Raw genomic sequence first — 12678 nt, 5'->3', positions numbered from 1 at the left:
GAGAGAGAAGGGGCCCCATACTAGAAGAAATTATTTTCATTCTACTACCTACCCATTAATTCAACAGCTAGAAACAAGAACCTGGCATGCACAGTGTATTATATCTTCTTGAGATTAAGGATACAGAAATGATATAACACATCTCGAGAAGATCAGTGGACATAGGTCCCCCTGCTCCTACACAAGCCTCTTCTTCAGTCTATACTCACCCAAACAAGCCGATGTTCCAATCAGGAGGATCCAGGCCAGAGCTAGGTGCAAACTCATGATGAAAGTGGAAATGAGGGATTAAGTGTGGGAAAACTTCAAAATAGAGACCTAGAGAAACATAGGACAGAAGAATGAGCCCAGCTACTCAAGAGAATCAGTATAAGCCTCTGCAGGGCCTCTAAGAATCAAGGCTGGGGAGATGGACCCAGATGGCTTGGGTAGCAAAGCAAGAGGCTCACTCTCTCCTAAGGTCTCTCATTCATTCAACAGATAACTGATGAACACATGCTGTGTACAGAACTGACCGAGGCTCTGGAGACCAAGCGATTGAAGAAAACAAAGCCATCCCTGCCCTTGGGACCTTCAGTTTCTCAGTAGTTGAAAACCCTGGCTTTGGCCCAGCTGCCAACACAGTCTGCTCCACTACCTGGGAGGAGGGGGCTGAGAGACCCGGCAGAGGCCTCAGGTCTGCTGCTCATCCTCCTGGGATCTGAGGGAAGACATTGGTCGGATCCAGCCTTGTCATCCTGGTGGTGGATGTGCCTGAACTGTTTGCCTCTCAGCACTGTGATCAGAATCTGACTTGATGGTGAAGACTGACAAGTGTAAAGCCGATGTGACAGGCTGAAGCGTGGCTCCTGTGAGTGCATAGACTCAGGAGGGCCACGTTAGCGGCTTATCTTTCAGTCCCGCTTTCCCTCCACAGGCCACAAAGCATGGAGGACAATGGAGAAACAAGCAGGAGGAGGCTCCAGCCTGGACTCCTCTGGAAAAATTGCACTGAAGGTATCCTAAAGATGGGGGGTAAGGTGGTGAAAGCTCTGGGCTCACAGAAGTCCTCATCTTTAGCCAGAACTACTCCAGTCCAAGGAGAGAAGCCCCAGAGAGTGGCCTCATCCTCTCCCCATCTCCTACTAAACAAGTGAAAAAAATGTAGCTCAGTATTACATCTTTCCTAGAGAGTCTTCCCGGTGCAGCCTTTGGTAACATGTGAAGGGGCTGGGCTCTGGATACTTGAGTTGGATGTGGTGGAGTGGCTGGCCACGGTTGTGCTTCCCTAATCCAAACAGTCTGACCTCTTTCCCCTTCCCATCAAGTCTTCATTGGACCCCAAATGTAGGTAGAGCACTCCATCTCTAATGGCCGGTGGGCTTTCAGGCCAGGCTGTGGGGACAAGCTACAAAGGAGAGGAGCCATCCTAAAAATCTCCCTGTGGGTAGGTAGTCCTTAGCAATTTACACAAGACACTTGGGTGTGGTGACTCCCCAAACAATCTGGAAGTGGAGGCACAACTCCCAGGCAATGAAACCCCAGGCAGTGGTAGAATCAGGTGAGTACAAAGGCTGCCTGGTTCTTGCCCCACATGGCCATGTTTCCAGACCGTAGTTTTAGAATGGTGACTCTGTTGGCCCCAGGGAAGGAGTGAGAGCAAGATGGGTTAAGACGACCGACCGAGACCTGGACCTGGAAGACCGAGCAGGGAGTAATGCCTGTATACTGTATACCCAAAGTCCCCCATTGGCATGACGTGCTAGTGGTGCCAAGAAACCCTTTAGGCCCAAACAAACTAGGTCACTCAATGCGCTTAGGACCAGATGACCCTGGTTTTTCAAAACCACAGTGTGCTGAGCTCAGGCCTTAGTGAGGTCTGTTTTAGCCTGGGGTGGGGGGGGGGGGGGATCGCAGGTACACGAGGCTACATTTCCCTTTCTGCAGAAGGGGGACCCACCGTGAGCCTTTCCCCCTCTGTGCCCGCGTCAGAGCCCCTTCCCTCGGAGTAACCTTTCCCGCGGGCCAGGAGCAACGCTCTTGGATCTGACCTTAGTCTCTGGTCCCCCAGCCTGGGACTGCGGATCGCCTCCAGCCTGGGTCCGGGTTCGCTGTAGCCGGCTCGGTTCTGGCTGCCTCTCCAGCTCTGAGCCGGGGCGGGCGGGGCTCGGGGCTGAAGAACGGATAGCGCGTCCCGGCGCTGGGGCGGGGCACAGTGGGGCGGGATAGAGGCCGGCACCGGGACCCGCCGCCCGCCGGGACACTCCTGGGGATCCAAGCGTTAAAGGTGAGACCATTTGGGATGCAGGGCTTCCGTGCGGTGCCAAGGGTTCAGGCCGTGTGGGAGGCCGGAAGGCAAGTCTCTTCCACAAGTTGGAGGGGGCTGGGGAGAGGGTGGAAGACCCGAGAGGGTGTGAGACAGGCGGGCTGTCCCCAAATCTTTGCCACACAACCGGTGTCTGGGCTCTAAAACAAAGATAACCAATCATCCAACACCTACCTACAGATCAGACCTGGCTCCAAAGCAAGGTATCCATCTGTCCCCAAAACCTGTAAGTCTGGGTAACCAGGGTTCCTGGTGGGACCTCCCAGGTCTCACCGTCCAGCGAGCCTGGTCGCTAGGTTTGCGTTGCAGCTGCCCCGGGGGTGCTGGCGTGGGTAGGGAATGGGAGGTCTCTGGGGTGGATGCACAGGGTCCAGGCGCACACCAGTCCGTCCGGTGCCCTAGGGCGGGGTGCCAGGGCCGAGAAAGTTGAAAATGACTTGCAATGGAAGGCGGGGAAGACACCAGGCCGGGTTTGTAGGGTCCTAATTTGGTCCGCAACTGAGTTAGAAGAATGGGAGGTTGGAAGGGACCCTGGCGGGACAAAGTGCGTAATTTTGGTGACAGGACCTTAACGTCTGGACCAGATTCCGGCCCTAGCTCCACGACCAGGAGCGTTGCGAGTGAGTTCCCAAAGGAAGAGACGAGCGGCGCCGGGTGCCACGCACACAATAATCTGAAAGAGAGGAAGGTAGGGACCCACGGATCGCCTGTGGATGCGGGATCTGTGTGGTTTCCTTGCGATCAGACCTTGAAGTGCTGCTCTGGGACCGACCCCTAGGGGCTCACTTCTTGAGTCTACACAGATCAATTCAGATTGGGGGGGGGGGGGCGGACAGTGAAGGAGAAAGTTTGACAGGAAGTTAAGACAAGGCAGACTTCTTAAGGCTATAAAAGTCACAAGATTTGTGGACACTAACTCTTTCTCTTAACTGGAGTCTGGGTAGGTTGGATTGCTCAGTTCCCCATCCCTGAGTCCATTACCACCTATCACTGGGGAATCCTCAATCTCTCTCTCTCTCTCTCTCTCTCTCTCTCTCTCTCTCTCTCTCTCTCTCCCTCCCTCCCTCTTCCTCTCTCCCTCTTCCTCTCCCCTCTTCCTCTCCCTTCCCCTCTTCCCCTGTCTCTCTCTTTCCCTCTCCCTCCCCCCTCCTCTACCTTCCTTAGAAAGGAGGACTATCGGTTCCTGAAAAGGGACTCTCTTTAGCCAGCCAGAGATGGAAACTTTTAATAGGTTTTACTTCCGTCAGAGAAATAAACTATCCCATTCCTGTAGCCACGCATCACCCATCAGAGTGCTTGATGATCTGAGGCATGCCTCCTAAGCTGCCTTTATAGGGAGCTAGCAGTCCTTACTCTGCGGGTGTGGGGTGGGCAGAGGAAAGCTTTGGGAAGGAAATCTTGTTAAACTTCAAGAGAGGTTCCAGAGCTCTCCTTGACTTTAAGTGATGAAACTAGGACTTTACTAGGCTAGGTCTTCAAGACTGTTAACTTTATCTCTACCCACTGGGAATCCACTTCATCTCGACAAAGGTAAGGACTAGATAACTACATTGGAAATATTATGGAACACTGGGGAAAGCCTTTAGCACTTCAAGGTTGCCATCCAAGCCACTTCAAAAAAATAGAACCCCAAAGTGAAGGGAATTGACCCTTCACCCACATCATCATGGGGGGGAGGGCTGTAAATAACTGTAGGTATCTGTGTATGGCAGAGTTGGGGTGTGCCCCTCTTCTGTCTATCTGTGTTTATGTAAGTTTGTAGGTGTGTATTTATTTAGCTGTCTTGTGCATCAGTATTGACTATATATATGTGTACCAGTGATGGTGGTGAGTTGAGGAACCAGAGGGTATAGTTAACACTGACGTGAGATTTTGCAGAATAGAACCAAATCTGCCATCAGATTCCATTTGCTGAGCCTGAGAGGGTAAGATGGTCCCAAGAAAAACTGGGAAAAGCCTAGTTCTGCTGCTTTTCTTATTTCAGTCCACGTCCTCATGCAGGAGCCCTGTTTGCATACTAATGAAACCAAATTAGGGTCAGCCATGAAAATTCAACTTTACTACATCGGGCAGTGTAGAGTAAAGAATATCTAAGTCATGAAATTGCACGACTAATGGGAGAGACCAAGCAAGGCATATTGTAGTCACCAACTATCATTTGCTCTAGTCATCCGTAATATGTATTTTGGAGAATCGGAAATGTTAACAATGTCCTTCTGTACTTAAGATACAAAAAAGCCTTTTGTTCTTTGATGCATCATGTTAATAGAAATGAGCCATGCTCACAAAACTTATATAACCTCTCATTAAAACAAGCACAGGAATACTAAGTATCTACGATCCTGACCAAGATGCATTAAGTTAGTTAACATCTGCTTGCACTGCAAATACCTGTTACTGAAATTCAGTCATATAATATGGGTTCTTTTTCATGTGTGTGTGTGTGTGTGTGTGTGTGTGTGTGTGTGTGTGTGTGTGTGTGTGTGTACATGCACGCATGCATGCACGCACCTATGGCATGAGTGCAGACATCAGAAGACAACTTTGAGAAATCAGTTCTCTCCTTCCACCATGTGGCTTCCAGGACTCAAACTCAGATTTTCAGGCTTGGCAGCAAGCGCCTTCACCCACATATCCCCTCACGGGCCCCAATATGAGTTCTTTCTATGAACTTGTTTGTTTGTTTGTTTGTTTGTTTTTGTTTGTTTGTTTTTGTTTGTTTGTTTTTTGAGACAGGGTTTCTCTGTGTAGCTTTGCACCTTTCCTGGAACTCACTTTGGAGACCAGGCTGGCCTGGAACTCACAGAGATCCGCCTGCCTCTGCCTCCCGAGTGCTGGGATTAAAGGCGTGTGCCACCACTGCCTGGCAAACATTTTTGCTTGCTTTATCTTAAATCATTGTCTTCTCTTTTCCTCCTCTTTCTCTCCCCCTCCCTTCTTCTTTTTCTTCTTCTTCTTCTTCTTCTTCTTCTTCTTCTTCTTCTTCTTCTTCTTCTTCTTCTTCTCCTTCATAATAGTAGTAGTAGTAGTAGTAGTAGTAGTAATATATTACCATCATCATCATCATCATCATCATCATCACTATCATCACTTTTATCATATAGCCTTTGAATGCCTGGAACTCACTGTGTAGCCCAGGCTGCCTTCAGCTTAAAAAGATCTGCCTGCCTTTGCCTCCCAAGTACTGGGATTAAAGGAATGTGCCACCATGCCTGGTTATCTTAACTGAGACCTAAGGCCCTCTACATTGTATGGCTCTTTTTCATATAGAGACTTTCTTAGAAATGATTTCAGTTTGGGCATCATAAATAAAAATTTGCTATAACAAAAAATATGCTTTACAATAAATGTCACTAGGCCAGCAAGACGGCTCATCTGGTAAAGGCACTGGCTGGCTATGCCTGACAGCCTGAGTTAAAGCCACATAAAGATGGGAAGAAAGAACCAACTCCACAAAGATGTCCTTTCACTTCTATAGGCATGCCGTGGGAAATACACACACCCATGCACGCGCGCACATGCATGCATGCACTATTAAATATAAACATTTAAAATAAAATGTTACTGTTTATTATTTTATTTAAAAACTGGCTCTACTTTATTTTTAAAAATGAGTGAATAGGTGTTTTGCAGGTATATATGTCAATGCACCATGTACATGACTGGTGGCTGCCGAGACCAGAAGAGGACATTAGATCCTCTGGAACTGGAGTTACAGACACTTGTGATCTGCTGTGTGATTGTTGAGAATTGAACCCAGGTCCTCTGCAAGAGCAGCCAGTGCTTTTAGTTAACCTGAGTCGTCTTTCCAGCACCTCAAAATAACAGACTTCTAGCTATACGTTTTCAGCTGCAATGTATTCTTCATGTTCAACTAAATGCAGACATTTATGTTTTTCTCTTTACTATTCTTAGAGACTCTAGCTATTGGGAGAGGATTTCTAGATGGGTTTTTTGAGATTACTAAATGTAGATCAGGTTCATCAGATCCCCTCTTATAGCCTTGTATTGGTGGCACTTAGTTAATGTGAGAGTACAGAGTGGGTAATGAGGGGACATAGCTCCCTCTTGTGTGAAGACTCAGAAGGAAACACCTGTGGGAAGAACTCATTCATATTCATTAACTTGATCCAGAGTTTGATTAGAATGTGCTACATGCAGATGATGCAAAGATGGGAAGATTAAATCTCTGCCCTCAAGGAGACTCTGTCTAAAGGGGAGACAAATGTTCAAAGTGATGGAATACAGTAATTATTGGGATCAGGAGATATGATCAAAACACAACGGGAGTGGGAGAGTGGGAACCTTCCCATTGGTCCAGCGGCCTTAGAGGGTACTCCACAGAACAGGGAAAGTGAGCTGGGGCTGGAAGTGAGGACAGGCATTGGCCAAGGGGGGAACAATCCAGGTAGAAGAAATAATACATACAAAGGCAAGAAAGCTTGAAGAGCATGTCAGTCATGGAGAGCAGAAGAGGGGGCGCTGCTCATAAAGCACTTTACACATGACAGTGAGAAAATTAGATTTTACCCAGGGCAAAGAAGTGACATGACTGCATTTGTTATTAGAAAATAACCAGGTTGGAGAGGATGAAACTAAAATCAGCAAAGGCAGTAGCCAAGGCAACCAACAGATAAATTCAAGAACTTCTCAGGGAGTAGGATGACCCTGGTTCTGGCATCTTTGTTTGATTAATGGATGGTGGTGAAGCTAAAAAGAAAGAACAGCAGAGAATTCCATTTGGGGCCTCTTTAATTTGAAACATCAAAATTCATAAGGTAGTTGGTCCTTTTGAGTTTGGAGCCCAGGGAGACCTTTGAGAACTATAAGCCATGGGAACAGACGAAACTACCTAGGCAGTATTTTGTTTTGTCTTACCTTAGTTCAGGCTAGCCTTGAACTCTCAGCTCTTGCCTCAAACTCTTCATTGCTGAGATTACAGGGGTGCACCACCATGCTGGGCTATCCAGGGAAACCTTGAATATCTAGAGGAAGTGAATCATGATAGAATCCTGAGCAGCATCAACATTTAACAGAGAGAAGAAGGAGAAGCCTATATAAGGTGGCCAATGATAGGAGACCCAGAAAACATGGTATTGTGGAACCCAAGAGTAAGTTTCAAGAAAGAAGATGTGCTCTGCAGTGTCAAATACCACAAGTTTAAAAGGTTTTAAGTAGTGAGACTTTCCTTTGAGGTTATTTAGTGATGTAATGCCAAAGATAAGGATCCGGAAAAGTTAGGTTACTATGGGCCAAGGTGACAAGGAATAGATAAGCATATGGAAACAGCAACACAGACTATTCTGTCAAAAGTCCTGGCCATGAAAAGGAGAGAGTGGGACCAAACCGTGAGTGGAGATCCGGAAATGTTCTTTCTTTTGTGACCTGAGATGGGAGAAACTTGAATCTATGCTTGGGAGAAGGATCCAGCAGAGAATGAAAAGTGACGAGCACCAAGGACTACTGATGAAAAGGTGGTTGGGGGTTGGGCAGGAGGATCTGCAGAGCTGGGGAAGGATGAGTATTTCTCTGGGGGGGAGGAGTTGAGCACTTTAGAAGAAAGCAAAACTTCCTGTTAAAAACTGAAGCTGCGGTTGTGTGCCGTGTCTAAAAGGCAGGATTAAAAGCTAAGCTAAGTGTCTCCCTGTCTCGTACCATAGCTCTCCCTATTTGTTTCCAATAGTACTCACTGCACTTTCCACACCCAAACTCACTTCACCCTCCTAGTGACACACTGAAGTAAACATTAGTATTATTGTTTTTAATAAAACAACGTAGAGGTGAAGTTGCAAAAGACAGAAGCAGAACGCAAACCCTCTGGAGCTGTTTGACTACAAAGCTGCTTCCATTATCTTCCCACTAAACACAATTCTGCCTGCTCAGATTAAATGATGCGTTCTCCTGGGTAATATGAGACCCCAGGGCAGATCACACTTGGAAGAATGAACATAACTGAGGCAGCGATTCTAAGGTTGTTTTTTTTTTTTAACCCCTGATTTTGATATCTCTGAAGTTGGGGTGCATCTTATTACAATGACTGTGGTGATTTAATTGACAGTACTTTATGATCATGAAATAGTAGTGTGTTTTGCAATTAATTCTGTCTAAAAACTGATGAAATGGCCAGGTATCATTTTACTAACGTCCTGTGTATAAAGGGACAGACAAGAGTCAAATATGCTCTAAGATAAATCAGGCAACAGGCAGAGAAGACCAAAGTCAGCATTTGAGCTGAAGTATCATATAGGGAATGTGAATGGAAGAAAAAGGCCTCTGTTGGCGATGCATGGAATAGTAGGTCATCTGGTCCCAGCACTGTACCTGACCCAGGCCAGGTATTCCTGCAACAACCTAGGTTGTTCTGAACTCACCAGATTCAGGAGTTTGGGTACTTAAGCAGGCTGGGCAGTGCTGGGTCTAGGGATCGGGCCCTGTTGGTGTACTTGGACTGTACACTAGCAGCTTTTTGGCCTTTGTTCCTTTGGAGACTGAAGAAGAAAGGCAATCTTTTCGTAATCTGCACCATCTCTCACCCTCATGACTTTGTTTGATAGTAAATACAGTTCTTTTTATGTTCTGTGATCTGCCTGTGCTAGAGCCTAGAGGGGATGAAAGAGAGTTCTTTTCCTTCAGGTAGATATTCCCAGAAGAAACAGAAAAGGCCCAAAAGTGAGTGGTTAGGAAGGGACCACAGGGCAGCAGAGACGGATTGCCAAGACCCTAAATCTGCCACAGCCAAAAGACGAGGAGATGGACAGCTGGAAGGCAGTGGAATAGTGGTGAAGCTCAGAAGGCACACACACACACACACACACACACACACACACACACACACACACACGGCTTAAGAGATGGCAGAGCCCCCGGGTTGGTTTATCCTTTGAAGCATCCCCAGCCCCACAGTGTGTCGGGGTCACAGAGGGCACTCAGTGAATACCTATTGTTGCAGCATCCCCACCTGTGCACACCCTTGACAAAATGGCTGCTCTTGGATACACACTGCCCTTCTATCCGGGTCCCAAGCCAACCTTCCCAATGGACACAGCTTTGGCTGTTATAATCACCATCTTTCTCACTGCACTGGTCACCTTTATCATCATCCTGCCTGGCATCCGTGGGAAGACGGTAAGAAACAAACCCAGCCCTGTAGACTCCAACCCCAGGGAGGACTTGGGTGTCAGGATGAGGAGTCCAGATTCTGTCTAGAGACAGACTCAGGGAAGGAACTCCAGAGCTGAGGAAGCCTCATTACCATCCCCAGAGCAGAGCTCCCCATTCACTGAACCAACAGATTGAGAATGATTTTTGTACCAGACACTCTGATCTTAATTGGCCAAAGAGGCTCAGTGGTAGAACCCCGTCCCTCCCCACCATAGCAAGAGGAAGGGTGAACGTGGATAGAGGGCTATGCTTACTAAACCCACCCCCTCTGACTCAGAGGCTGTTCTGGATGCTGCGGGTGGTGACCAGCTTATTCATCGGGGCTGTGATCCTGGGTGAGTGCCAAATGCCACAGCCTCGGGAAGCTGCCTCTCTCCTGTGAAATTTCCTTTGTGGTTGCCTCTCTTCTTTTTGTCTCTCCATAGTGGTCACTGATTCGGGGTGCCTCCCAGATCCAGCCCACACCCCTCTCCCACATGGCTTTACTCTTGACCCTTGCCCTGAAAGGTGTGGGCCAGGGAACCCCAGGAGGATCCATCTTTTCAATCTTGCTCCTATTTTATTTGGGTTGTAGTGAATGTAGGCAGGAGGGCTCTGGGGGAGGGAATAGTGGGAACAGACCGTTTTTATTGAAGTTGTCTGTGTTGGCCCATCATGGTCTGTGTTAACGTTTCCTTACCAGTCGCCTGAGTGGTTGTCCATAAATGAGACTGGGAGGGGTAAGCAGAGTGTGAGCATGGAAAATTTTAGATTCTGACCCTTTTCTTCATCCCACAGTAATGGTTGGCAGACATAGTATGAGCCAGGCCTGGACTAGTGAGTGGGTATACAATTAGGACAAGTTCAGGCATGGAGCTCTTGTAGCTTTCCTTCTGACTAACCCAGTAATGCCCAGGCCTTCCTGAGTTGCAACTTCCCAATCCCAGCTGTGAATTTCAGTTCTGAGTGGTCTGTGGGCCACGTCAACACCAACACGACATACAAAGCCTTCAGTGCCGAGTGGGTCAGCGTGGATGTGGGACTGCAGATTGGGCTCGGAGGAGTCAACATCACACTCACAGGTGAGGGGTCTAACTCATGAAGGAAGGGAGGGGGGCTCTGCTCTGCCTCTTTGAGAGATGTATTTTGTGTGGCATGTAGAACTACAGTGGACCCAGCACCAGAGCTCAGAAGTGTAAGCGTTGAGGGGGGGAGGGAAATTCAGAGCTGTCTCCTCTGTCGGCTCTCAGCTCTTGGCCATCTGCCCAGTGTGAATGAACCCCTACCCAGGTGAATGGTTCAATCCAGTTCTTGGGTCCTTGCTAAGCACGACTACCCTGCTCCTCAGGGACCCCAGTGCAGCAACTGAACGAAACCATCAACTACAATGAGGAGTTCACCTGGCGCCTGGGTGAGAACTATGTGGAGGAATATACGAAGGCACTGGAGAAGGGGCTTCCAGACCCCGTGCTCTACCTGGCTGAGAAGTTCTCCCCTCGAAGCCCATGTGGTCTATACAACCAGTACCGCCTGGCAGGACACTATGCTTCAGCCATGCTGTGGTGAGCATGGATTTGAAATGAGAAAGAAAGCCCCACTGGCCTAAACTCAGGAACATATATTCTAGTCATCTCGTTTCCACTCAGGGGGGTATCCTAAGTGGGAGGAGCTGGCATCAGTAACTTTAACTCTTGGTTGGGAAGCCCACAGGCAAGAATGTCCCTTCATATATGGGACAGCCTGTACCTGGGCCATCCCACCCTCTCCAACAGGTAGAGGGGCTGGGCCAGTCCTCACTGCGTCTTGGCTCTCCAGGGTGGCATTCCTCTGCTGGCTGCTGGCCAACGTGATGTTGTCTATGCCGGTGCTGATTTATGGCGGCCACATGCTGCTGGCTACTGGCCTCTTCCAGCTGTCAGCTCTGTTCTTCTTCTCCATGGCCACATCACTCATATCACCCTGTCCCCTGCGTGTGGGCACTGCTGTGCTGTCCCCTCACCACGGGCCTGCTTTCTGGATTACACTGGCCACAGGTGAGACCCTCCCCTAAAGGTAAGGAAGGGCTCACGATGGAGGTGAGGGACTATCATGTTGGCGGGGCGGAGGGTCTACTTCTAGAGGTCAAGATGTCTGTGCCTGTTTTAGAGCCCCATCCTTCTTACCTCCCTCATCTTCTGTTTCTTCTCCTCGTCCATGCTCACTTTGCTGCATCCTCTCTGTCACATCCATTATTCCCTAACTCTCTTTACTCAAGTCCTCCAAATCTTCCAGTTGTGTGTCCCTTCCTGCATCCCCGACCACAGTTCTCATTGTGTCCTAGGTCCCTTGTATGTCCCCACCTCACACTACCCCAAATGCCCTAAATCAACCTGTCTTACAGTTTCACTCTCCTACGGTGCTCCGTGTACTCACCCATGTCATCTTCATGCCTCCTTCCTTTGTCTCCATCTCTCCCTTTTTCCAGTCTGTCTTCTTCTCTCTCAACCTCAGTTTGGAGTATGAAAATTCAGGGCAGTAGACCCATACCAGCAATATAGACCCTAGGACATTCAATTAGCTCTATGAATTCTACTCACCCTAAGGCAGGGACCCAGACCTCCCTTATAGAGTTCTTCTGATGCTCTTAGGAGATGTTCTTGGGAGGACCTATTAGAACTAAGGCAAGACCCATGTCACCTTCATCCTCAGGACTGTTGTGTATTCTGCTTGGCCTAGTCATGGCAGTGGCCCACAGGATGCAACCTCATAGACTGAAGGCTTTCTTCAACCAGAGTGCAGAGGACCCAGTGCTGGAGTGGGGTTCTGAGGAAGGGGGACCCCTGAGTCCCCGCTACAGGTCCATGGTTGAGAGTCCCGAGACTCAGGACATTCCCCTCTCAGAGGCTTCCTCTGAGATATGTTTTAAGGAGGAACACACCAAAGAGTCTGACTGTGCCCTGTAATGCTCCTCTGCTGGCGGCCACCTGAATTTCCAGACTGGCTCCAGACCTCACCAGAGCCTCCCTAAACCCACCAGAATGGCCCAGGAGGTGGGGTTGGGTTGTATCAGATGCTCAACTCCAACTTTTAAGAAAGAAGCAAAAGGGGGGCTGGAGAGATGGCTCAGAGGTTAAGAGCACCGACTACTCTTCCAGAGGTCCTGAGTTCAATTCCCAGCAACCACATGGTGGCTCACAACCATCTGTAATGAGATCTGGCACCCTCTTCTATATACATAATAAATAAATAAATCT

At 48.5% G+C, this 12678-nt stretch overlaps 2 protein-coding genes across 3 annotated transcripts in view; one reads left to right on the top strand and one right to left on the bottom strand.

Annotated features, from left to right (window-relative positions):
* Positions 1 to 286, bottom strand: part of Duox1 (dual oxidase 1) — a 34443-nt gene extending 34157 nt beyond the window's left edge. Inside the window, exon 1 of the mRNA XM_036184904.1 lies at positions 210 to 286. Within this exon, the coding sequence (XP_036040797.1) occupies positions 210 to 267 (58 nt within the window). The 5' untranslated portion in view covers positions 268 to 286. The remainder of the gene's footprint in view (positions 1 to 209) is intronic.
* An 8997-nt stretch (positions 287 to 9283) lies between these two features.
* Positions 9284 to 12543, top strand: Duoxa1 (dual oxidase maturation factor 1). Of its 2 annotated transcripts, XM_036185937.1 has the most exons (6): positions 9284 to 9430; positions 9744 to 9801; positions 10393 to 10527; positions 10794 to 11007; positions 11261 to 11478; positions 12134 to 12543. In XM_036185937.1, the coding sequence occupies exons 1-6, from the start codon at positions 9284 to 9286 to the stop codon at positions 12385 to 12387; spliced, it is 1026 nt and encodes a 341-aa protein (XP_036041830.1). In that variant the 3' UTR covers positions 12388 to 12543. The 2 variants fall into 2 exon arrangements, with proteins under 2 accessions (XP_036041830.1, XP_036041831.1); XM_036185938.1 differs by lacking the exon at positions 10393 to 10527.
* Positions 12544 to 12678: the final 135 nt, after the last annotated feature.

This window comes from Onychomys torridus, chromosome 4 (assembly GCF_903995425.1).
Source record: "Onychomys torridus chromosome 4, mOncTor1.1, whole genome shotgun sequence".
NCBI lineage: Eukaryota > Metazoa > Chordata > Mammalia > Rodentia > Cricetidae > Onychomys > Onychomys torridus.
This window is presented reverse-complemented; position numbering and strand designations above follow the sequence as displayed.